Source organism: Bufo bufo, chromosome 7 (genome assembly GCF_905171765.1).
Source record: "Bufo bufo chromosome 7, aBufBuf1.1, whole genome shotgun sequence".
Classification (NCBI taxonomy): Eukaryota; Metazoa; Chordata; class Amphibia; order Anura; family Bufonidae; genus Bufo; species Bufo bufo.
In genome coordinates this window covers 29,934,245-29,961,576 of record NC_053395.1, presented here as the reverse complement: position 1 = coordinate 29,961,576, position 27,332 = coordinate 29,934,245, and the positions used below count along the sequence as shown (strand labels likewise).

Genomic DNA, 27,332 nt, shown 5'->3' with positions numbered 1-27,332 from the left:
CCGTGTTCTCACATATCAGATCCCTCCTTCCACTGTCTGCTGTCGGGGGACAGTCAGAAGGCCCCATATGCATGAAAACTGTCCGATCCTGACAAAGTTAGCAGATTTTATCTTATGTGGCCAGCTTAAAGTGTTTGTCTTCTGGACTGGAGAAAGAGGTCTGTTTTTATTTCTGGGAAACAGCACCGCGCTTGTTCACAGGATGTGTCTAGTATTGCAGGTCAGCTCCATTCAAGTAAATGGGGTAGGGGTGTAATACCATACACAGCCTATCGACAAGTGTGGCGCTGTTTCTTGGAAAAAAAATGACTAATAATAATAATGCTGGATTTACACATGGACGCTTAGTGAATACGTACTCTGGTCGGCATAGTTTTTGGTCTTAAGCTCCAGCTGCCGGGACTGGAATTCCAGACTCTCCACTTGGCACTGTAGATCTTTCTTTTCCTGTTCCAGCGCATCTTCAAATTCAATAAATTTCTGCAAGAAAGAGGAAATTGATGTAAAATAATTATCCATTTTAGTCCAAAAAAATGGAGATTGAAGATCTCGTCCATAGCGACCAATCAGATCACACCTTACCAGTCTAAGGCCTAGTTCCCACGAACGTTTTTTTTGCGAGTGTACGGGCCGTTTTTTTGTGTTCCGTATACGGTCCGTATACGGAACCATTCATTTCAATGGTTCCGCAAAAAAAACGGAATGTGTTCCGTATGCATTCCGTTTCCGTATTTCCGTTTTTCCGTTCCGTTGAAAGATAGAGCTTGTCCTATATTTGGCCGTAAATCACGGGTCGTGCCTCCATTCAAGTCAATGGGGCCGCAAAAAAAACGTAACACATACGGAAATGCATCCGTATGTCTTCCGTTTCCGTTCCGTTTTTTCTGAACCATCTATTGAAAATGTTATGGCCAGCCCAATTTTTTCTATGCAATTACTGTATACTGTACATGGCATACGGAAAAACGGAACGGAAAAACGGAAAGGAAACGGAAACACAACGGAACTCAAAAAACGGAACAACGGATCCGTGAAAAACGGACCGCAAAAAACAATAAAAGCCATACGGTCGTGTGAACTAGGCCTAAAACACGGAGCCACTGTCACGTTGCAGCCGTTCCTTTATTTCTACTCTACATTGATAGGGCACAACTAAAGGGGTGTAGTAGGAGGCAACCAAAGTACCCCCAACCCATAGCCGCAGGGTGATATTTCATCTAAGGGCAGTGGTTTTGGAAGCCCAAGGCACACAAAGGCATGAAAATTTCTACAGCCAGTGTAACAATATAACAACAGTAACAGTATAGCAATATAACAATAGTAACAGTACAACTATAGTAACAATATAACAGCAAGCAAAGTAACAACCGCCTTCACTAAAACTGCTGAAAGTCCAGCACATCCATGGCCACCAGTGGCTTACGAGACCCAACCCGGGACATTTATCGAATGTTTTAGGCCACTATTGTGTCATTAGAAAAAAAAAAAGTTGTAAATTATGGCACACACCGTAGTGGCGGCGTAATTTGCAATTTTTTACTTCTCTCAAAAGAGGCAAAATGGACAGGGCTTAGTGGGAGGGTGCATCACCTCTCGAGACTCATGCACATGGCCGTATGTATTTTGCGGTCCGCAAAAATACGGATGATGTCCGTGTGCATTCCGTATTTTGCGTAACGCAACGGCCAGCCCCCAGTAGAACAGTCCTATCCTTGTCCGTGATGCAGACAATAATAGGACATGTTCTATTATTTTGCGGAACAGACATACGGAAATATGGAATGCACATGGAGTAACTTCCGTTTATTTTGCGGACCCATTGAAATGAATGGTTCCACATACGGTCCGCAAAAAAAGGAACAGACAAGGAAAGAAAATATGTTCGTGTGCATGAGCCCTTACTATCATTTACGCCAGAGACTTGCATAAATTACACCATAGCTGGTGTAAATTTTAATTGCGGGTCCTCTGCACCAAATTAAGAGGCCTATGCCCCTTGAAGGAGTTGCCCCATAAAAAGTATTCTACAGATTTCAAACCGGCACCTGGTCCTAGATACCTTTGTAATTGCATGTAATTAAAAATTGGCACATCCGCTGAGTTATTCCCTGAAATCTATCTGTATAGCTCCACCTGCAGTTTGCTCTTTTTATAATTTTTCTGTCCACCCCCACTGAGGTGGACGCACACGCTCAGTTCCATCTTTCTGCTGTAGCAGACAGAACATACCCTCTTAGAAAGGGCAAGCCCCCTAAGATGCCAGCTTGAAATAAATCTAGCAGAGGAATTGGAGCAGTGAATGGGGAGATCTCTGTAACCATGTAAGGTACAGGGTTGGTTCTGCTTTGTTAGAAAGAGGTTGTCATGGACTATATGATGTCTGATTTTAATTTTTTACATTAATCATGGGATAATCCTTTTATTCAGGGGTGGGCTGAAAAAAAACTTAGTGGCCTCATGTTGTAGGCGGGTCTAAATTGACAGAAGGCGGGACAGCAGAAGTAGGCGGGAACAGCAATACCGTAGTGCAGGTCAAAATACCGCCCCTGCAGAACCAGATACCACAGTGCAGCACAAAATACTGCCGCCTGCCCGCCAGTATGAAGCTGCATCATCATTCTGAGGACAGCAATATCATTGAATTCAGGGCGGCCCCTGTGACCATTGGACAGGTGTCTAAGTGCCTGATGCTCCTGCATTAATTACTGCTGAGAGTATCAGATCATTATGTACCTGGCTGGAGGCTAAGAGGGGGGATTAAGAAATTTCCCTGTAGGGTCTATGGCCAATCCCTTTAATAAATCTGGCACGTTCTGCACCATGGACTTTATGCTAAAACAGGTATTTGTAACTTTAGTCATAGTATATCTTTCACAATTTTGGACTTCTGTAGGGACTCCACTAGTAATCTAGTCAGCCATGCCAACCCAACACACTGCAATGTGTGTCGCCGTACGGGCTCCAATTGGTACTGTGTGCACCATGTTATTCTGCCACAGAAGCAATGCTTTTAGAATTGAGAAGCTTTGCATATACGTCATCCTATGGAGCATGCAAATATTCCACGCTCCATATTCCTCCCATATTTTAAAGACCCAATGCATTTCCGTCGGTGCTCCGTTATGGCTCCATACAAAACACCTGCGTGCATGAACTGAAAGGAGGAGGCATATTTTTTATTTGCCTTTTATTCATTTTATTTCATCATGTAGATCAGTATGAAAATAAGGTTTTCTTATTGACCACTAGATGTCAGCAGACTTGGTCAGAAAACCATCTCATTTTACAGCCTGTAGTAAAACTAAAAGCTAGTAACTCATTAACACCAGTGGGCTGGAGGTAATGGTACTGTACTGCTAGAACCTAGATAGGGAAATAATCACAATGACACCATACAACAAATAATACAACATGAACAAATAATCCCCATAACGTCTGCGAGACATATATTAATATGGTCAATCATATCAGTTGGAGGTTAGTCTGGAAATAGCAGAGACATCCACTGACTAGAGACCAGTTCTTGACATGCACACTGCTGCTGCCGAGATTGTAGTTTCGCTCTAAAACCACTATTTAGCAGTAATCGTTTTCGGTATTGATCGCCTGCCGATCAGCAGGTCCGGTAATATCACTGAGCATTCCTGCTAAACCTGAATACATTGATTTTTGGGGACTGAATGAACTGTGGAAATACAAAAGCATTGATCTGCCCTGAAGCCCATTGTTCATGCTCCAACAGTTCTTGAATTTCCATTTCTAGGATATCATTCATTCCTGTCCCATCTCATTTATAGTCTTAAAGGGGTTGTCCAATATTAGAAAAACTCAGCCTTTTTTTCCTGTCCTGTTCGCGGGTTGCGCTTGGTATTGCAGTTCAGCTGCAATGAAAGGGATAAGGCCTCATGCACATGGGCGTTGCTGGCAGTGGCCCTATTGCGGCCTGCAAACAGTGGGTCAGCAATACGCGGGCACTGGCCGTGTGCTCACCGCATCACGGATGCGGACCCATTCACTTGAATGGATCTACAATCCGGAAGGAGTGGTGCGGAACGGAGGCACGGAACCACTACGGAGTGCCTCCATGGGGTTCCTCTCCGTGCCTCCACACTGCAAAAAAAAATAGAACTTGTTCTATTTTTTGTGCGGTGCGGATGGATCACGGACCCTAATGCACGGAACGGCCGGGCAACAGCCATCTGCATGAGCCCTTAGTCTTAGGGCGCCTTCACATGCGGCAGATTTTGTTGCAGAAAATTTCCGAAAAATCTGTTTCATTCATCTGAATGTGGTTGTTTTGGTGGCAAGCACATGGCCTTCTGCAAGCCTCGAATGTCCTGCAACAAAATCTGGCACGTGTGAAGACAACCTAAGACCTCATGCACAGAACCGTATATTCGGTCCGCATCCAATACGCATTTTTTGCAGATCCCATGGGGACTCTTTCATTTCTATGATGACATCAGTGTGCTGTCCTCATCCATGCGGCCGTTCCGCAAATTATATAACATGTCCTATTCTTGTCCATTTTGAGGACATGAATAGCCATTTCTATAACAGGGACGGAGGTAAGTGCGGGATGCACACAGTCCATATCCGTGTTTTGCGGATCGCAAAACGGATACGGTCGTATGCATGAGGCCTAAGGCCTCTTGCACATGAGTGCATCTGTATATCAGTCCGCAAACCACGGATCTGCAATATACAGATGCCTTCCGTGTGCACTCCGCATCTCACTCCAGTCACTAGTAATGATTCTCATCCACAATGCGAACAAGATTAGGACATGTTCTATAATTTGCGACAAGCACATAGAGGACATCCGTGTGCTGTCCATTTATTAAAGTTTTTTTTGCAAACCAATCAAAATGAATGGGTCCATGTGCTATCCGAAAAAAAATGTGAACCAGATGCGGATGCCTAATAGGGTCGTGTGAAGGAGCCGGGTTTACATGCATTTAGGAGGTGACAGGTACTGAGCTACAGCTGTCGTCCAAGGCGGTAAATTGACTTGTAGACAATCTTGTTCACTGCCGCTGTCACAGTTAAAATCTATTAAAAGTGATAAAAAAATGTCTAGCTGTAGCTCCAGCCTGAGGGTACGACTACACAGCGCAGTAGTATAGCGGTTGTGATGCAGCCACTCTGTGTTTGAGTACAACGTGGCCAAACAAGCCGCAAGGCGCTCTAATTGAACTAATTATAACCGTACCGTTAAAGCCTCATTCACATGTCAGTGTTCCACAGACGTGTGCTGTATGTGTTCTCCACGGACAGCACACGTCCCCGTTCATTTTGATGTGTGTATTCACACATCCGTGTTGTAGTCCGTGGGTCTGTGTTTTTAGCACGGATGCACGCTCTATTTTGTCCGTGTTCACGGATCCATCACGCCCATTATAGTCTATGGGTCCTTGAAAACCACGGATGCAACCAACACGGATGCCATCCGTGTTTCACGGATCATTAGGAGCAGATGCCTTGAAAATTATTTTTCAGCTGTGCAGTGTCAGTAAAAGGCCTCATGCACACGGCCGTTGTTTGGGTCCGCATCGGCTCGGATGCGGACCCATTCACTTCAATGGGGCCGCAAAAGATGCGGACAGCACTCCGTGTGCTGTCCCCATCCGTTGCTCCGTTCCGCGGCCCCGCTAAAAAAATATAACCTGTCCTATTCTTGTCCGCGCTTTGCGGACAAGAATAGGCATTTATATTAACGGCCGCCCGTTCCGTTACGGAATTGCGGATGGCACACGGGCGGCAAAAAACGGAACGGTCGAGTGCATGAGGCCAAACACAGATGACACACGGACAGCAAAAAAACGGACACACGGACCAATTACGGACATCTTCACGGAGGCATCACTGACAACCTTTTCACAGATTTAAGCACTGACACGGACGTCTGAATGAGGCTTAACTCGGTCTGTATTGATGATGGCTGCGCAGTATTAGTCCCGCACAACCATTTAGGGTCCAGTCACATGTTCGCATCCGTTCCGCAATTTTAAAAAGATAGAGCACATCCTATTCTTGTCTGCAATCACGGTAGGAATAGGAATTTCTATCATAGTGCCGGCCATGTGTGGTCCGTGTGAATGGACCCTAACTATAATAATCTTCATGTACATAGCGCCACCATATTTTGCAGCGCTTTACAATTCAGAGGGTTCATGTACAAATCAAAAGACACCGCAAAATGAATAAACAACTAAAACACTAGGAGTAAGGGCGGCACAGACCGACTAAACAGTGCGGTCACAATTAGTGGGATTAGAGCCCACTGTGGCTTATACGGCCACGAGGCACTCGAACGCAGAGCGGCCGCATCACAACCACAACCCGACCGCGCCGTCTGGTCATACCCTAACGCTTCATGCATATGATTGTATTTCTCCTCCGTTTGTTATCCGCATTTTTTGCAGACGGCACACTGACCCCTCCATTTCTATGGGGCCATACACGCGTTCACATTTTCTGTGGATCCGTGTGGCCGTTCCACAAATGGTAGATCATGTCCTATTCGTACTGCGGCCGAGAATAGTCATTTCTATTGATGGGGTGAGAAGGATACGGAATGCACACATGAGGTATCTGTATTTTACCAACTGAAATAGGGACACGGCCGCGGGCATGAGACCTAAATGAGGAAGCAGCAAGAACAGATTCCCCTGATAGCGCGAAGAGGTAATATTACCTGCTTGCAATTAATAATTCACAGTGTGAACATGCATCACAGCTGCTTCCTCCAGGAGCTTAATGCGGGGCAGGCGGATGATTGCACTGACTGTATATTCTCCTCTGCCATAATCATAGCCGTTCACATGCTCAACTAATTTCTACGACTGGACCAATGAGCATTATGTTTGCATGGAAGAATAGACCGAAGAATTACCAGTAATTACGTAATCAAGTAGATACAGGGTGGCCCACGAAAAAGTAGCCGCCTCCAATATCTCCAAATTAAACTGCCTAACGGTCTGTTTGAGTTGTCCATAGCAACCAATCAGAGCTCAGCTTTCATTTTTTAAGAGCCCTGTAGGAAATGAAAGGTGAGCTCTGATTGGTTGCTATGGACAACTAAGACAGACTGTTAGGCAGTTTAATTTGGGGATATTGGAGGCAGGCTACTTTTTCGTGGGCCACCCTGTAGATAGATATAGAAAGAAAGAGAGAGAGAGAGAGAGAGAGAGAGAGATAGAGAGAGATAGATAGATAGATAGATAGATAGATAGATAGATAGATAGATAGATAGATAGAAAGAGAGAGAGAGAGATAGAGAGAGAGAGATAGAAAGAGAGAGAGATAGAAAAAGAGAGATAGATAATAGATATGAGAGAGAAAAAGATATAGAAAGAGAGAGACAGAGAGATTGATATGAGACAGAGAGATATTTAGATAGCTATCTAGATATTAGCGAGAGATAGATAGATAGATAGATAGATAGATAGATATTAGAGATAGATGGATAGATAGATATTAGATAGATAGATAGATAGATGGATAGATAGATATTAGATAGATAGATAGATAGATATTAGAGATAGATGGATAGATAGATATTAGATAGATAGATGGATAGATAGATATTAGATAGATAGATAGATAGATAGATAGATAGATATTAGAGATAGATGGATAGATAGATATTAGATAGATAGATAGATGGATAGATAGATATTAGATAGATAGATAGATAGATAGATAGATAATAGATAGATAGATAATAGATATTAGCGAGAGATAGATAGATATGAAAACAACTGTAAGCAGAGCTGGAGAACTGAAACTCAAAGTGTGATTTTGCCCCATTTTCCATTATACAGGGACTGCACTTTACTTCCAGAAGACCGGAAAGCCTCTGTGACTACCAGGACTGCACTGTCCCATCTACATTTGCATCCACACATTTCATATACACAGTGGTTAGCGGATGAGTAGATGAAACTGCTGGCGTCACTTTAAAACATCAAACAACCTCCGTCCTGCCGTCAGCAGATATCTCCGTCACCATTAGTCATCTCTAATGTGTAGCCTCAAGCTGTGGACCATGCAAAACCCCGCAGCCGTTCATTACCCGCTGATGGCAGGATGGCACTCTGATGACATCACATTGACCCCTTTCATTTATTTCATCCCCTACAGTGCAGGCAAGCAATCACTCCAATTCCCTCATGCCCAAGCTTAAAAATTGAATTCTATCTTCTACTGATGATAAATAGGACACCGCCGGTTAGGATCCGACATTTCCACCTGGTAGACTGCCTGGCCCTGTCAAAGTGCAGAGGGGTGTAGTTACAGAGACAGCAGAGCCTCTAGGTGTAATGGTAACGCCCCCGTTGCTCCTAGAGGCTCATTTGCATATATTAAAACTTCATGTTTCTCAGCAATGCGGGCACATATGTACATGGGACCAACACAGATGCCTTCAGCTGCCAAGTGCACATGAAACAGGTCAGCCAGTTTCATAGGTACATCCGACTTTCATAGTCTATCCTGGGGATAGGCCATCACTTGTAAAATCCTGCATAACCCCTTTAAAGGGGTTATCCCATCTTAGACAATGGGGGCATATCGCTAGGATATGCCCCCATTGTCTGATAGGTGCGGGTCCCAGAGGTGGGACCCGCACCTACAAGGAGAACGGAGCGGAGAAAGTGGAGGAGGGCGCACTGCGCATTCGCAGCCGCCCTCCATTCATTTCTATGGAGCCGCCGAAAATAGCCGGCTCGGCTATTTCCGTCAGCCCCATAGAAATGAATGGGAGCGAGGCCGCTCATGCGCGGTGCGCTCCCATTCACTTCAATGGGGGAGGTGGGGAGCTGCGCCTGGTGGTGGACGGATCCTGGGAAACCCGGGATCCTCCAGCCACAACTCTCCCCGGCTCCGTTCTCGTTGTAGGTGCGGGTCCCAGAGGTGGGACCCGCACCTATTAGACAATGGGGGCATATCCTAGCGATATGCCCCCATTGTCTAAGATGGGATAACCCCTTTAAGCCTTTAACAATTTTAAAGGCATAACCCCCTTTTTCACCCATTCAGCCCCTATGAGTGGCGCATCGGATCATTTCTGCTCCAATGCTCCCCCTTGCTCTGTGCTGCATTGCGCAGGGCAAGGTTTTTTTTATGTTTACACTGACACACTGCTAGGCAGAGGTTTCCACCTAGCAGTGATCACGGTCGCGTCAATGACACCAATGGGCTGTCTTTAACACTGCCCTAGGCTGTTTTACAGACTAGGGCAACGCTAAAGACCGCGCCATTAGTGCCGGTGATGTCACCGGGCTCACTGCTAGGTGGAAACCTCCGCCTAGCATGCCCATCAGAAGCCTGGTACGTCACCGGATCTTAAGAAAAAGCCCTTGCCCTGCGCCATACAGTGCAGGGCAAGGGGGAACATCGGGGCATGAAATGCTCCGATGCGCCACTCATAGGGGCTGAATGGGTAAAGAAGGGGCTTATATCTGGGTTCAGCTCTGAACCCGGACAAGCCCTTTAAAGGTTTCCGTTTTAATGATATAATACACATACAGTTCACATGGTCGTTAGAAGAGCATTTCAGCCTTTGCAATCCATTTTTTGTGACATATTGTCTTCTAACGACCATAGTGAATCATATGTGCAAAATTATACACATTATTATGTATTAGACACGGGATACAATCTTGCAAAAACACATTCACCCAGTTCCATTTTTTATGATCACTTTACAACACAAGACTAAAAGTCTCTACACGTAATAAGCCCCTTCCCCTGCTGAATCACCATGAAGTTCTGGCTGAATGCAGCCACCACTAGAGGGCGCTGCGGGAGACAGAATGTTATCAGATAGGTCTGTGCTGGGGATTTGCTGAGACCACCATTAAAACTTATTAAGAATGGAATCAGGACAGAATTTGGACCTGCAGTATTTAGGTGGACATTTCATTTAGGCCTCTTTCACACAGTGCCGCCTGTTTTTTTTTTTTTTTGCAGGCCCGCTGACTTCAACGGGTCCATAAACCACATTTTGCGCAACGGACGTACGGATGCAGAAAACATACGGATGATCCATGCGCTTTCTGCAACCGTATGCCCGTTCCGTAAAGGGATAGAACATGCCCTATACTTGGCCGCAATATGTTGACCACGACCTACTGAAGTCAATGGGTCTGTGAAAAATGCAGAAGCAGCACGGGCACTATCCGTATTTTGCGGATCTGCAATTTGAGGACCGCAAAATACATACAGTCGTGTGCATTAGGCTGCAGATATAAGAGAATGAATATTTAACCCCTTGAAGGAGAAGGATGACTGAAGGACTCATTTTTGAACATTTCTGGAGTCTCCTCTGCATCGGGACCTGGTAATGTGAAAGGATCACAATATCATAAAGAGCAGACCAAGCCCATGGTGTCTCTGGAGACCGATCTGCCGACCTTCCTGCACTATTACATCATCGCTCACATTAACCCCTTTAGTCCTAGAGTGCTCCGCCACACATGATGTCCCACCGCTCGCTTGCATTAACCTAGTTTGCACCATGATACATCATTGCTATTCACTGCAGACCGGATCTGTAGTACAGACAGGCACAGTAACCGGATCTCCCTGTAGAGAAAGCAACCCTCCCACCGAGGACAATAGATGTATCTGTGTAGTGTGCACACCAGCACGCGCCTGCCATTATGGTGACCACTGTCAGGAAATTTACTGTAGCTTAAAGGGGTATTCCAATTCTAGAAAGCTAACTCTAAGGGCTCATGCACACAAACTAATTTTCTTTCAGTATGTGGAACCATTCATTTCAATGGGTCCGCAAAAAAAACGCAAGTTACTCCATGTGCATTCCGTTTCCGTGTTTCCGTGTGTCCGCATGTGTCTGTTCTGCAAAAAACCAGAACATGTCTTGTTACTGTTTGCATAACGGACACGGATAGGACTGTTCTATTAGGGGCGGCAGTTCCGCAAAATACAGAATGCACACAGACGTCATCTGTGTTTTATGCGGTTTCTTTTTTTTGCGGACCGCAAAATACATACGGTCATGTGCATGAGCCCTTATGCACTGGATAGGATCGGTGGGAGTCCAATCGCTGGGACCTACCCCCACCAATCACAAGAACGGGGGTCCCGTGCCCCTGTTTTAATGTAGCGATGGGCAAGCTTGTGCGCTGCCACCCTATTCATAGTCTATGGGACTGCCAGAGGTAGAGATAGCCCCAACAGTCCCACAGATATTAATAGATTAATGCTCGACCTGCTGCTCCATTCATGGGGGGGCAAAGGACCCCTGCGAGCCAGTGCATAAGGGATAACTTGTTCTAACCGTAATAATACCCTTTAAGTAAATATCACATTTTCAAAAAGAAAAAAAATTACAAACATGTCCTACAGTAAAGGGAAACTCTGGCCAAACAATCTCGTATTAAAGGGTGTGTAGACTTTTATTTTTATTGCACCAATGTATCTAACTTAGAAAAATGAAGTCATTTAGAAAATAGTGTGGATTAAAAAAATAAAAACTGCTATAATTTTATAAATATAGCTCCCGTGTGTTTCCATGGTAACAGACTACAAACCAAGGCCTCATGCACACGGCCATTGTGCGCAATTTGCGGTTCCCAATGCACGGGCAACGTCTGTGCGGCGACCGGGACAGATCGAGGCCCATTCAACTTGAATGGGTCCGTGATCTGTCCGGATCGCAATAAAATTTAGAACATGTTCTATTTTTTGCGGTGCGGAAGCACTCCGTGGGGTTCCGTGCCTCTGTTCCGCACCGCAGCTCCGGATTGCGGACCCCTTCAAGTGAATGGGTCCGCATCCGTAATGCGGGGAGCACACGGCCGGTGCCCGCATATTGCGGACCCGCTGTTTGTGGGGCGCATTACGGCTTGCGTAGTCTGATTTTACAGTCAATGGTTAATCCTCAGACTTGCATGCTATATTAGAGCTTATGCACAGAATGCCACATGTATATGGACCTTGTAAGGTGCAAGATATGGGGACTGTCTGCTCCTGGAGTCCATGTGTCATGCTCCGCCCCCTCGGGCTCAGAGCTAGCCATAACACAGTGTATTACCGGTATTTTTGTTCGGAGCCACCAAATGTACAGAATGAGGCTTTGGGTTTCCTTCCCTGCCCCCGTCATCTGCATCTAGAGCTCCAGGTTCATTTACATGAAAAATCGCCACCTTGCAAAATACTCCGTCAAATGAGTCACGGCTTATGTAAATGAAGCCTCATAACGACACAAATCGCACATAGCTCTCGGTTCTACTAGCGTCTGTCAAATCTAAACTAAATTTCTGCTACCGCATTTGCCCAGATTTTTCTTTTTAGAAATGATTACAGACGGGTATAATTAACTGCCTGCCGTTCCCCAGGTCACCCCATGTCAGCATTATTATCTCCCACGTCAGCCAGTCATATTTGATTGTCCTGCCTGTAGAGCGTGACACATGATCTGATGTCACACAGTCCACAGCCAATCATATCACAAAGCCCTTGATGACATCAGCGAAGGAGGAAGTAGCTAACTTCTCCTCTTACCATACAGCTGCATATAAGGACAGTTAAAGGGAACCTGTCACATTGTATATGCAGTCCTATCTGGTGATAGCGCAGGAGGAGCTGAGCAGATGGATATATACTTTTGTGGGAAAATATTCAGTATAAAACTTGTATTTTGCTTATTTATATTCCCTTCTATGCTTAGGAGTCCAGTGGGCGGTCCTATCAGTGATCTATAGCTCTCTCTCTCTCTGCATGCACATGGATATGGGGAGGCTGTGAGTCACTAAATAGGACCGCCCACTGGACTCCTCCTGCTCTAGCACCTGCTGCCCATAGATTGCACAGGTGGGAGGTTCCCTTTAAGACATTAGATTTTTAACAAATGTAGAAGTTTATCGTACACCCCAGAGGTGAGGCAGGTACCTCGATTGCTACGAGGCGCTGAACCGTTTCATTCGCTTGCTGTGACACTGTCATAGCAGAAATCTGCAGGAGGAACTCACAGCATCCACTGAGTTCATTACTAGCTGTATATATCCCTATGCAGTGAGCTCCCCCTAGTGGTGTCAACATCCAACCAGAATTATATAATTCATCAACAAGGATGTAGGAATAGAGGGGCAAAAAAAAAAATGTACCAAGTCCTCCTGGCCAGGTGGTTAAGGGAGTATAGTAGCGTTATCTAGCACCATAATTGGGCCCCATTTTAACCTTTTCTATGGGGGCCCCCCTCCTCTCTATGCACGCCCCTGTTTCCATAACCTGAATCCTTTCCATATGTATAGGAAGCAAAATGGAGAAATGAAATGCCCCATGGTTGCTCTTCCAGTGCAGTCTGCAGGCAATGCTAACACTTGTATCCCCCGAACTAGGAGATCAGAGGGGCTATCATGTCGGCCCACCGTACCGGCCCTTCTGCTCCCCATACTCATAGATACCATATTCTGCTAATGAATCAGCCAAAGGGAATATGATACTTCCCATGCTGGTAATCAAATGCCAGAGGAAGCCGTTGCAACAGAGCACTGAGCGCCATAGCATTGTCCTGAGCAAGCGGGCACCAGATCAGTCTGCTCTATGCAGATTCCAGGGCCTCCAGTGAGCATGGCTGCATAGGCTGGGTGCCATAACTAAACCACCTGTTGCCCTTCAAGGAGCATAACAAACTACTGCCTACAAGTAAAAGCATGGCGCCCCTGCTGGAGGAGAATTGGAACATAATCCTTAAAGGGGTATTCCAGCCAAATGCATTTATCAGCTGGGGGGGGGGGGGGGGGGGGGCATTCTAGAATAATGCTTTCGGCTGGATTGAACAATTAAGTTGGCCCCTTAAAGGGGTTGTCTCACTTCAGCAAATGGCATTTATCATGTAGAGAAAGTTAATACAAGGCACTTACTAATGTATTGTGATTGTCCATATTGTCTCCTTTGCTGGTTGGCTTCAGTTTTCCATCACATTATACACTGCTCGTTTCCATGGTTACAGAGCACCCTGCAATCCATCAGTGGTGGTCGTGCTTGCACACTATAGGAAAAAGCCCTATCCCATGTGCGCTCCCACGGTCCCAGCCACCAAATAGTCCGCCGCTTTTCCTATAGTGTGCAAGCACGACCACGACTGATGGATTGCAGGGTGGTCTGTAACCATGGAAACGAGCAGTGTATAATGTGATGGAAATATGGACAATTACAATACATTAGTAAGTGCCTTGTATTAACTTTCTCTACACATGATAAATGCCACTTACTGAAGTGAGAGAACCCCGTTAAAGGGATCGACATCCAATAATCTGCCATGGATAATTATGGTAATCTACTGGGTAACTAGGCACATTCGCAATGCGACAACACTATTTCGTTTTAGGCTCCCTTCACCCTTGTGTTGCTGTTTTTCGGTATTGAGATCCTCTTCAATTTAGTCCTCATGCAATCTGAATGGAAAGAGAAAGAGTCTTGCGTTCCGTCAGCATTCCATTTTGTGACCGGACACAAAACCGCTGCAAGCTGCAGTTTTGTGTCCGGTCATTAAAACGGGAAAAAAAAACGGATACGGCCCTGAAAACAATGTAAGTCAATGGTGACGGATCAGTTTTTTTTAGGAGCCTAAAACACCGAATCCGTCACCCATTGACTTTCAATGTATTTAGTGACGGATCCGTTTTGATTTCACACAACCGCATCCTAACTGAACGGAGGCATCCTGATGTGCAAAATCAAAACGGATCCGTTTAATTCCGATATTGAGATCCTCTGCCGGATCTCAATACCGGAATTAACAATGCAAGTGTGAAAGTAGCCCTAAAGAGTTCTCGCCACCCCCCATCCCCAATATCAAGATATATCCCCTCACCACAGAATAGGTAATTCAAGTGTCTGACTGCTGAGGGTCCCGCCACTCATGACTAGGGCGGTCACGTGTCCCCTGTTTGAATGGAGTAATGGAGTGGCGGTCGATCGCTGCTGCTCCATTCACAGACGGAGATAGCCGAGATCTGCCTAGTGGGACCCCCGACTAATAAACACTCTTTACACCATTGTGCCCGGAAAGCTTTCCCTACAGACAAAAAGCTGGGCGACATCCAACATGTCAGCTATCACATCTCCCACAACAGTCGTGACCCTGATTTTCTAGAAAATTCAAGGCCAGTTACGCAGAGACATTCCCCGTCCCCTACTCCCCCACATTATTCAGCGGAAAGCTGAGTGGCAAGTCCAATTTTTTTTCGGATATGTTCATAGGAAAATTTGCTTTTCTGCCGCAGATTTACAGATTGCTAGCCTGCAGATCCACATAGAACCGGCCTCAGTACGTCACAGGTCCCACAACGTGGATTTCAAATCTGAACGACAACACAGATTCACGCAACAAAAATTTCGGCATGTGAACATACCCTTACACTGGGGTTACACAACTGCCGGTCCAAATAATGTGCTGGTAAAGTGCATAGCAATACTGGACACTGTCCGCATATACCTCTGTGCTGTACTTACCGTAAAAGGCCTCGTGCACACAAAAGTATCCGTTTTGCGGTCCGCAAGTCAAGAATCTGCAAAATACGGAGGCGGTCCGTGTGCCGTTCGCATTTTAGTTGCAGACCCATCGTCTGCATTTTGCGGACATATTCTTTCTTTTTGAAGAACGGATACACGAATGCGGAAAGCACATGGATCACCTGTATGTCCGTTTCACAAAAAGACAGAATATGTCCGTAAAATGCAGATGCAACAAGGGCAGCATCCTTGTTTTGCGGATCCGCGATTTGCGGATACGGTCATGTGCATGAGGCTTAACACAATGTAGGTTGACAGCCAATGCTACCGATATGAACACGTAGGATTGCGCCAGAGCCATGATGGTAACACCAGCTGCCTGCGAAGCCCTGGTCTAAGGCCTCATGCACACGACCGTGCCGTATTTTGCTGTCCGCAAACCGCGGATCCGCAAAGAACGGAAGCCGTCCGTGTGCCTTCAGCAATTTGCGGAATGGAACGGGCGGCCCATTGTAGAAATGCCTATTCTTGTCCGCAAAACGGGAAAGAATAGGGCATGCTATATTTTTTTGGCGGGGCCACGGAACGAAGCAACGGAGTGCTGTCCGCATCTTTTGCGGCCCCATTGAAGTGAATGGGTCCGCACCCGAGCCGCAAAGAATGCGGCTCGGATGTGGACCACAAAAACGGTTGTGTGCATGAGGCCTTAGGCTGGGTTCACACATGAGCGCATTTTATATGCGCGTTTAACGCACGTTTTTGTCGCGCGTTTTTATGCACGTTTTTTGCAATAGTAAACGCGCGTTTGACGCGCGTTTGTGTGATTGACTGCAGTGTCCTATGGCCACAAACGCGCGTCAAAACGCCCCAAAGAAGCTCAAGAACTTGTTTGAGAGTAGGGCGTTTTTCAGCGCGTTCAAACGCGCTGTAAAACGCTCAAGTGAGAACCAGGGCCATAGGGAAGCATTGGTTTTCATGTGTTGAGCGTTTTACAGCGCGTTTGAACGCGCTGTAAAACGCTCAAGTGTGAACACAGCCTAAGGGTATGTTCACACACAGTAGAAATGTCCACACATCTGAATCAGGTTAGTAAAGTTCTATGCGCACACACTGCAGAAACAACCACATACAGGTGCATGGAGCAGGTGCAGAAATTTCTGCCACGTGTAAACATACCTTAAGGCCTCTTGCACACGAACGTTGTGTGCCCGTGGCTGTATTGCGGCCCGCATACGGCGGGTCTGCAATACACGGGCACCGGCCTCTGTGCACTTCGCATCACGGATGCTGACTCACTTGAATGGGTCCGCAATCACGGAGATACGGAACGGAAGCACGGATCGAAACTCCACGGAAGCACTACGGAGTGCTTGCGTGGTGTTTCTGTCCGTGCCTCCGCACCGCAAAAAAGTAGAACTTGTTCTGTTTTTTTTCGGTGCGGACCGATCACGGACCCATTCAAGTTGTATGGGTCTCGATCCGTCTCGGCCGCCGCACGGACGTTGCCCGTGCATTGGGGACTGCAATTTGCACGAAATGGATGCACAACGCTCGTGTGCAAGAGGCCTAAGGCTCCATTCACACGTCTGTGGTGTATTGCGGATCCGCAATGCACCCGGCCGGCACCCCCCATAGAACTGCCTATTCTTGTCCGCAATTGCGGACAACAATCGGACATGTTCTATTTTATTCCGGAGCCGCGGACCGGATGATCGAGGGCGCGCTCCGGAAATGCGGATGCGGAGAGCACATAGTGTGCTCTCCGCATCTCTTCCGGCCCCATAGAGAATGAATGGGTCCGCACCTGTTCCACAAAATTGCGGAACGGATGCAGACCCATTTGCGGACGTGTGAATGGAGCCTAAAGCAGGGATGCCCAACCTGCGTCCCTCCAGCTGTTGTAAGACTACAACTCCCACCATGCCCTGCTGTAGGCTGTCCGAGCATGCTGGGAGTTGTAGTTTTGCAACAGCTGGAAGGCCGCAGGTTGGGCATCCCTGCCTTTAAAGGCTTTTGATATTGACGGCTTATCCTCCGGAGTCAGTACTAATTAATCACTATTAGAGGTGGGGGTCCCTATCAGGGGACACTCTCTATAGGGCAAATGGATAAGAGTTAGGCCTCATGTACACAACCGTAAGTATTTTGCAGTCTGAAAAGTGCAAATCTGCAAAATACAGATTCTGGACGTGTTGTATCCGCATTTTTTGCGGACCCATTGACGTCATTGGGTCTGTGGTCCACATTTTGTGGCCAAGTATAGGACATGTTCTATCCTTTTTTTTGGAATGAACAAATGAATGCAGAAAGCACATGGATCATCCATATGCTTTCCACATCCGTAAGTCCATTCCTCAAAAAGAGGAAGAATATTTCTGCAAAATGCGGACCATGGACCTATTGAAGTCAATGGTTCAGGAAAAAAAATGTGAATGGCATGCAGACTGCGTCCATATTTTGCAGACTGCAAAAGAGACACGGTCATGTGCATGAGGTCTTAACCTCAGGAGACAACCTCTTTAATGGTTTCTCCAGAATTAGAAAAACAGAACAGCGCCACACCTGTCCACAGGTTGTGTATGGTACTGCAGCTCACTCCAAAACTATGATACAGTCAGTTCAGTTCAGAGGAGCCGCAGTTGACCCAGGAGATCTGGCAGACACATGGACAGTGTTTCCGGGGCCGATCGCGGTCGTGTTAATGAGCCCTTATTCTGAGGATAGGTGATCAATATAAAAGGACCGAAGAACCCCTTTAACTATAAATTTTAAAGGGGGATTCCATATTTAACTATATCCTGCAAAAAGACACTTCAAAAGACAGTATACCGTAATAATGGAGATCCATGAGCTGTATCCTCCAAAAGTTACCATAACTAAAAGAGTGGTAGCGCTGGGTAAAGCCCTTGGACCTTGGTCTCAGAATCACAGGACTTTATTAGAAACATCATTGACTCTGACCACCTGCTTAGATACAAGACAATGGCGCTGCTACAAAAAGGGAAATTGGTGGAGGTTATGAAGATCTCCCTTGAGGGTCAGAGGTCTCTTGTACCCCAACCCATTTTTTGATGTGTCTCAATTTGAGTGGATACCTTACACTGGAATCCGCCTTTAAAATGACTGACAAGATCACCTCATATGACAGGAACGATCAAAGAACACGTCCACCATTCCAATATTGTGGCGCCCATCTGATGGCAGATGAATTGTTACATCTATGGACGTCTTAATCCAGTTAATCTCAAACACCCAGATCCCACAAATCTCCCCTGATGACCACTGCTCGGATGAAAGAACAGTATTAAGAAGAATAGAAGGGTCTTAAAAACGTGCTTAGACTGATCTGAGATTTCACATACGTAGCCAGGCTTATAGAAAAGCTGAAGGCCCTGACTAGAGGTGGTCCATGGGATCTCCATTTTGAGAAGCTGTATCTTTATCATGTCCTGAGTCACTGGCGCTCATCACGATACCTCTACTAGACAGTAAAAGAAGAGTCACCAAACCTCAGCACAGACAATGAATGACCCTGGTACCCACCTCCTCCGCCTGCTTCCTGAGGGCCTTCTCCCGCTCGTACTGTGTCAGCAACTGCTCATTATCCTCCTTCAGGAGCTCCGACTCCACCTCATGTTCTTGGTTCTCCGTCAAGACGGCGTCAAGGTTCTCCAGGACGTTGACCACCAGCGGCATCAGCTCCTTGACCACCTCCTCATCGTAGCATTGAATCAACCGTTCAAACTCTCTGTAGATACTGTTAGCCAGCCCCGACACCCGTTCTGACATAACCGACCCCGAGCAGTAGTCATCCTGGTACACCACCCCATCGTCAATCTGTATCTCCATCATCTTGAAGAACGGCCCGAGGAGCGGCAGTCAATGGAACTGGGGTTCTGACTGTAACGAATAGATTCCTTCTCTTAGAACGATGACTACCCTTTCCTAGGAGGAACCAGACGCATTGACTTTCGGGTTGATGATGGGATTTCCTTCTAGATTGGCCCTGTATCTACAGCAGGACGTCTATATCTGACGATAATGACGTATTCTAGCCGGCAACTTACTAGCAGCTTGATCCCTACATCAAAGCGGATGCAAATACATTATTTACATGGATTGGTTTTGCACCCGGGGTTCGGGCCTTCTGTCACCACTATGTGGGTTCCTATCGGTGCCAATGCAATGCAGCACCAGGCTCCATCTGCAAAAAGGATGACTTCAGTGACTGGGCCCTCTCGTGTAACCCCTGATGTATCTCTCCTAACGTCCTGTCTGGATCATCATTATGGCCTTGCAAGATGTCAGATCTGCCTTTCTACAGATATAGTACATATATACACACGGGATCCTTACCTAGAAGAACATGCAGCCTTCAGAAAGTTACACTATATACAACCCTCCAGAACCAGGTATTTACTATATCGCTATGCTGTATCTACCCGTCCATGTAGGATCCTCTATAGGGGTATCTCCTCCATCCTAAAGATGGCCAGAGCTCGGCCAAGGAGAATGCATGTCGCCTGCTACTCTCAAGGATCTATGCACCTGACTCCTTGCTTCCTCCCTCCCCCACCCTGCAAAGATCCCCCCCAGTCCCCCGGGGATGACAACGGATTTTCCTGGCTAATATGGATTGAACACACCTGCGTTGGTTGGGGGGCGATCCTTAACGATGATGATGCTCCCCTGCTTGGATGTCAGAGGAACCCCTCCATCTCATTATAGAGGTGGTGGTGATGATGATGGTGGTGGTGGTGGTGCTAGCAGACAGAGGCACCTCCCAGCCCTGCTGTAAGTGTGGGAATAGGAGGCAGGCTGCTCTTCCCCCCTCCCTGCCCTGGCAGTCTGACGTCAGGCTGTCTGCATTATGGGTAAAGAATACAGCTGATTCACTCCCAACCATCTCCCAAACCAATTGCCGCTGGACCACGGAGGAGGAGGAGGGGGAGATTAGTGCTGCTCGCTGATCATATGATGCTGTGATAGTACGCCTGCCGTGTAAGGCTACTTTCACACTTGCGGCAGAGGATTCCGGCAGGCAGTTCCGTCGCCGGAACTGCCTGCCGGATCCGACAATCCGAACGCAAACGGATGCATTTGTGAGACGGATCCGTCTGACAAATGCATTGCAATACCGGATCCGTCTTTTTAGTTGTCATCCGGAAAAACGGATCCGGTATTTATTTCTTTTCACATTTTTAAAGGTCTGACCAGAAGAACGGATCCGTCAATGCGGCAATTTTAATACTAATACATTTTAATGGAAATTAATGCTGCATCCGTCATTCCGGCAAGCGTTCAGGATTTTTGGCCTAAGAGAAAAATGCAGCATGCTGCGGTATTTTCTCCGGGCCAAAAAAACGTAAGAGGGACTGAACTGATGCATCCTGAACGGATCGCTCTCCATTCAGACTGCATTAGGATAAAACTGATCAGTTTTTTTTTCCCGATATTGAGCTCCTAGGACGGAACTCAATACCGGAAAAGAAAAAACGCTAGTGTGAAAGTACCCTAATATCATCTGACGTGCATAAAGTACCGTAAATATACAGCCTCATCCAGCGGGATTCGTCATCAGCTAGGCGTGCAAGGGGAACGTCGTCTAATCCCGTGTCTTGTCACCAGTGGGACGCAATCCGCATTTAGGTACCTGCACACGATGCGGATTACATGCATTTTTTCCTTTGTGCAGAAAAACCGCTGCATAACCAGTGCGTTCACACGACCGTATGCACTTTGCGGTCCACAAAAAATACAGGCGACCTCCGTGTAGCCTCCGTTTTTTTTGAGGGGACCCATTGTAACAAAGCCTATTGTTGTCTGCAAAACAGACAAGAATAAGACATGGTCTATCTTTTTTGCGGCGGTGCGGAATGGATACGCGGACGCGGACAGAACGCATTTTTCACAGCCCAATTGAAATGAATGGGTCCACATCTGATCTGCGCAAAAAAAAAATGCGTATCGGCTGCGGAGGAAACAATACGATTGTGTGAAATGGGGCCTATTACAGTACTGGCAAAGGTTTCATAAATATCATGTACACTTTGGGGGTCATTTATCAAACTGGTGTAAAGTAGAACTGGCTTAGTTGCCCATAGCAACCAATAGGATTTCACCTTTCATTTTGGACAGCTCCTTTGGAAAATGAAAGAAGGAATCTGATTGGTTGCTATGGGCAACTAAGCCAGTTCTATTTTACACCAGTTTGATAAATGACCCCCTGCCGTGCGGATTTAAAAATCAGCATGTCAATTGTTTGTGCGATTCTGCACCTTCTGTAGAGTGGTTTTCCCCGGAAAAACTGCAAAAAAAAATGAAAATGCATAAAAACATAAATAGTGCGGATTTATGTACGTTTTTTGTGAGGTTTTGGTGCAGATTTTCTGTATGCAAATCTGCATTGTGTACAAGTACCTTAAAGGGACGTTCACATGTCGGATTTTACAGCAGGATTTTGGCGCAGACAGACGCTGAAATTCATCTGTAAACCCTGCCGGTGCCTGTGTCCTTTCTGCCTTACATACATCTGAACGGGAGGCAGAGCTGAAAATCGCGGAGTGACGGCTTATTTTGTTGCGGCTGTCTGCGGCAAAATTCCGCAGCAAAATCCGGTGTGTGAATGTCCGCTCAGGCCTCTTTCACATGAGCATGACGGATTAGGTCCGGATGCGTTCAGTAAAACTCGCAAGTTCAGTCAGTTTTGTCTGCGATTGCGTTCAGTTCAGTTTTTTTCTGCGCGGGTGCAATGCGTTTTGATGCGTTTTTCACGCGCGTGATAAAAAACTGAAGGTTAACAAGCAACATCTCTTGGCGACCATCAGTGAAAAATGCATCGCATCCGCACTTGCAATGCGATGCAATGCGTTTTTCACTGAAGCCCCATTCACTTCTATGGGGCCAGGGCTGCGTAAAAAATTCAGAATATGGCCTCATGCACACAACTGATTTTTGGGTCCGCATCCGAGCCGCATTCACTTCACCGCGTCTGTTGCACCGTTCCGTGGCCCCACAAAAAAAAAAATAGCATGTCCTATTCTTGTCCGTTTTGCGGACAAGAATAGGCATTTCTACAATGGGCCGCCCGTTCCGTTCCGCAAATTGCGTTTTGCACGCGCGTGAGAAAAAACTAAATGTGGTACCCAGACCCGAACCCGGACTTCTTCACTGAAGTTCAGGTTTGGGATCGGTGTTCTGTAGATTTTATTATTTTCCCTTATAACATGGTTTTAAGGGAAAATAATAGCATTCTTAATACAGAATACTTACTAAAATGTGGCATAAGGGGTTAAAAAGTAAAAAAAAAATTAACTCATCTCATCCACTAGATCGCGCAGCCGGCATCGTCTTCTTTCAGGACCTGCAAAAGGACCTTTGATGACGTAATTGCGCTCACCATGTAGCGCAGCACCCGCTGACACTATGCCAGAAATCTTCCCTGTGGAAATCAACCTGCGGCTTGGATATTGAAATCCACAGCACGTCAATAGTTTGTGCGCATTTTCAGTGCAGATTTCGCCCTTTGCAATACGACAAATTTCCGACAAAAAGGAACATGTGCAGATTTGGGTGTGGAAACGCATCAAAAACCGCATAGAAAAGCCACATAAACGACACTGCATTTACCCTAAGGGCTTGGTCATAAGCTGATATTTTTTTATTTATTTTTTTGCATGCGGATTTCCGTGCCAGAATTCGTCTCCTGTTGTGTTCAAGGGAAATCCATGCCGCAGTTCACACAGTTGCGGATTTCCAAACCGCGTCAAGAAAGGACATCAGCGGAATGATGGCAGGCAAAACTGTGACGGGAATCCTGCTGCAGATTTGGGGGCGAGAAATTTACAGTGCGACCATACCATAAGACCTCCTTCACACCCTATTATTTATTTATTTATTTATTTATTATTATTTATTTATTTTCAAAAAATCACCAATCGCTTTAAATAGCTTTTTTGATGCCATTTTACTAAGGCCCCTTTCACACGGGCGAGTATTCCGCGCGGATGCGATGCGTGAGGTGAACGCATTGCACCCGCACTGAATCCGGACCCATTCATTTCTATGGGGCTGTTCAGATGAGCGGTGATTTTCACGCATCACTTCTGCGTTGCGTGAAAATCGCAGCATGCTCTATATTCTGCGTTTTTCACGCAACGCAGGCCCCATAGAAGTGAATAGGGTTGCGTGAAAATCGCAAGCATCCGCAAGCAAGTGCGGATGCGGTGCGATTTTCACGCATGGTTGCTAGGAGACGATTGGGATGGGGACCCGATCATTATTATTTTCCCTTATAACATGGTTATAAGGGAAAATAATAGCATTCTGATTACAGAATGAATGGTAAAACAGCGCTGGAGGGGTTAAAAATAAATAATAATTTAACTCACCTTAATCCACTTGCTGGCGCTGCCGGCATCTGGTCTGTCTCCTTCTTTGCTGAACAGGACCTGTGGTGAAGTCACTCCGGTCATCACATGATCTTTTACCATGGTGATGGACCATGTGATGACCGGAGTGACGTCACCACAGGTCCTGTTCAGCAAAGAAGGAGACAGACCAGATGCCGGCAGCGCCAGCAAGTGGATTAAGGTGAGTTAAATTATTTTTTTATTTTTTTTAACCCCTCCAGCGCTATTTTACTATGCATTCTGTATTTAGAATGCTATTATTTTCCCTTATAACCATGTTATAAGGGAAAATAATACAATCTACAGAACACCGATCCCAAGCCCGAACTTCTGTGAAGTAGTTCGGGTACCAAACATGCGCGATTTTTCTCACGCGAGTGCAAAACGCATTACAATGTTTTGCACTCGCGCGGAAAATCGCGTGTGTTCCCGCAACGCACCCGCACATTTTCACGCAATGCTCGTCTGAAAGAGGCCTAAATGGTAGTGTTTTTTTCTGGTGTTTTTCAAGTTCTATGATAAACCTATGGGAAAATGCCATAAAATTTGACTGGCGGATTTCATTCCTCTGTCTTTTTTTGGCCTCATGCACACAAACGTATTTTCTTTCCGTGTCGTTCTGTTTTTTTTTTTGCGGACCGCAAAAAAACCCGAAGTAAGGCCTCATGCACGTGACCGTTGTTTTGGTCCGCAACCGAGCCGCACTTTTTGCGGCTTGGATGCGGACCCATTTGCTTTAATGGGGCCGCAAAAGATGCGGACAGCACTCCGTGTGCTGTCCGCATCCGTTGCTCCGTTCTGTGGTCCGCAAAAAATATAACCTGTCCTATTCTTGTCCGTTTTGCAGACAAGAATAGGCAGTTATATCAATGGCTGTCCGTGCCGTTCCGCAAATTGCCATCCGTGTTTTGCGGATCCGCAATTTGAGGACCCCAAAACACACAACGGTCGTGTGCATGAGGCCTTTTGCCGAGTATTTAATAAAAGTCGCACAGCAGTCGATAAATAAGGCTCTATTCACACATCCGCAATTCTATTCCGCATTTTGTGGAACGGAATTGCGGCCCCGATCCGGAATTGCAGACCGGCACTTCCAGATCCGCAATTCCGATCCCGAAAAAAATAGAACATGTCCTATTCTTGTCCGCAATAGCGGACAAGAATAGGCATATTCTATTAGTGCCGGCGATGTGCGGTCCACAAAATGCGGAATGCACATTGCCGGTTTCCGTGGTTTGCAGATCCGCAAAACACACACGGATGTGTGAATGGACCCTTAGGCTTCATTCACACGTCCGTGGAACACGGTCCGTGAGATACCGGACTGGCATCCTGCTTAGTGCAGGAGCGCACGGCATCATTGGTTGCTATGACGCCGTGCTCTTTGTGCAGGATGCCAGTCCGGTATCTCATGGACCGTGTTCCACGGACGTGTGAATGAAGCCTAAGGGTACTTTCACACTAGCGTTATTCTTTTCCGGTATTGAGTTCCGTCACAGGGGCTCAATACCGGGAAAAAACGCTTCCGTTTTATCCCATAGCATTCTGAATGGAGAGAAATCCGTTCAGTATGCATCAGGATGTCTTCAGTTCAGTCCCTTTACGGTATTTGGTCGGAGAAAATACCGCAGCATGCCGGAATGCCGGATCCGACATTAATTCCCATGGAAATGTATTAATGCCGATCCGGTACCCAGTGTTCTGGAAAAACGCATCCGGATCTCGATCTGCGCATGCGCAGATCTTTAAAAATGCAAAAAAAAAAAATACCGGATCCGTTTTTTCTTGATGACACAGGAAAGACGGATCCGGAATGTCAATGCATTTGTCAAATGATATCCGTTTGCATACGGATTTCCGGATCCGGCAGGCAGTTTCGGCGAACTGCCTGCCGGATCCTCACAACGCAAGTGTCAAAGTACCCCTAGGGCTGTATTACACCAACAGATTATCTGACCAATTTCTGTCCAATCAGACCAATAGTTGGTGTGTATGACAAAAGATCTGTGTGTGTGAACGGCCATCTGACCAATGATTGGTCATAAAATCTGTAGGTGTAAATGCACCCTTAGGCCTCATCCACATTTCCGTGTTAGTGTCACGTCCGTGAAAAAAGGGCTACGTGTTTCATCCGTGAAGATGTCTGTGAAGGATCCGTGGCCGGTCCTTGTGTCCGTTTTTACCATCCGTGTGTCATCTGTAATTCACTGACGTTGCTCAGCTGAAAATTAATTTCCAAAGAATCTCCTATCAGTCTTCAGTGAAAAACGGACGCACCACGGATGCCATACGTGTTGCGTCTGTGATTTTCACGGACCCATAGACTTCAATGGGCGTGCTTGGTCTGCATCAAAGTAGTGCATGTCTCCGTGATTTTTTTTTACTGACCAGTCCGACTGGTCAGTTAAAAACTACTGAAATGTAAACAGACACATTTAAATCAATGGGCGCGGAAATTGCGGACAGCACGCGTCAGTGAAAAACGGAATTGTGGACGAGGCCTTAGACTAGACGTACTGTTATTAGACTGACCTCTGGTGGTTGATTTTCAGTACAACAGGTTCATATTCACTTAGACTGGTCTAATTTATTTGTGCATGAAGAACGTCGCATCTTTGCGGAGAAAAGTCGCATCTCTCCCGGAAAGAGATTTTTAATGCCAAAAAAGTCGCAACTCACCACTGAAAAGAAGCGAAGGTGAAGTAAAAATTTGACTGTTTTTGTGACAAATTCAGGCGTAAAAAAAAACGCACCTACATAAATAGGTCAGAAAAAAAGATGGCAAAAGTAAGAAAACTTCTGAATTAGTCTAAAAAAATCAAAATAGTCGAACGAGGCGCCAAAGCCTCCAAAACAGGCGCAATTTCAGTAGTAAATGCGACAAAAAAAATTAGACTGTCTAAAACAGCATTTTTTAGACTAAAAACAAGCGCAAACACTTTAGTAAATGTGCTATATAGTGTTTAGAAAAAAAATCACTGACCCTCAGGGCTCATGCACACGACTGTATGTATTTTGCGGTCCGCAAAAAACAGCTTTGTCTAAAATTACGGATGCCGTCCGTGTGCATGCCGTATTTTGTGGAATGGAACAGCTGGCCCCCAATAGAACAGTCCTATCCTTGTCCGTAATAGGACATGTTCAATTTTTTTTCGGAACGGACGTATGGAAACGGAATGCACACGGAGTGCCTTCCGTTTTTTTTGCAGACCCATTGAAATGCATGGTTTCACATACGGTCTTCAAAAAAAACGCAGCTCCCTGTCAGAGGCAGGTGCCAACTATGTCATTCTGCTGCCGGCGCCTGCCTCCTGTATTAAAAGTTAAAGACGACCTTTCATGGGTTGGGACTTAGTTAGCAGGACATGTAGAGCGGCGCCCAGGAATAATAGTAGGTGCAGGGAGATCCCTGGGCGCCGCTCTACATGTCCT

The 27,332-nt window shown here is 46.2% G+C and overlaps 1 protein-coding gene across 8 annotated transcripts in view; it reads right to left on the bottom strand.

The window, feature by feature from the left end:
• Positions 1–20,259, bottom strand: part of MAPK8IP3 (mitogen-activated protein kinase 8 interacting protein 3) — a 62,176-nt gene extending 41,917 nt beyond the window's left edge. For all 8 annotated transcript variants that reach the window (XM_040439304.1, XM_040439308.1, XM_040439305.1 and 5 more), the window contains exons 1-2: positions 19,033–20,259; positions 360–480 (exon numbers count right to left, since the gene is read on the bottom strand). In XM_040439304.1, the coding sequence (XP_040295238.1) occupies positions 360–480; positions 19,033–19,341 (430 nt within the window). In that variant the 5' untranslated portion in view covers positions 19,342–20,259. The remainder of the gene's footprint in view (positions 1–359; positions 481–19,032) is intronic.
• Positions 20,260–27,332: the final 7,073 nt, after the last annotated feature.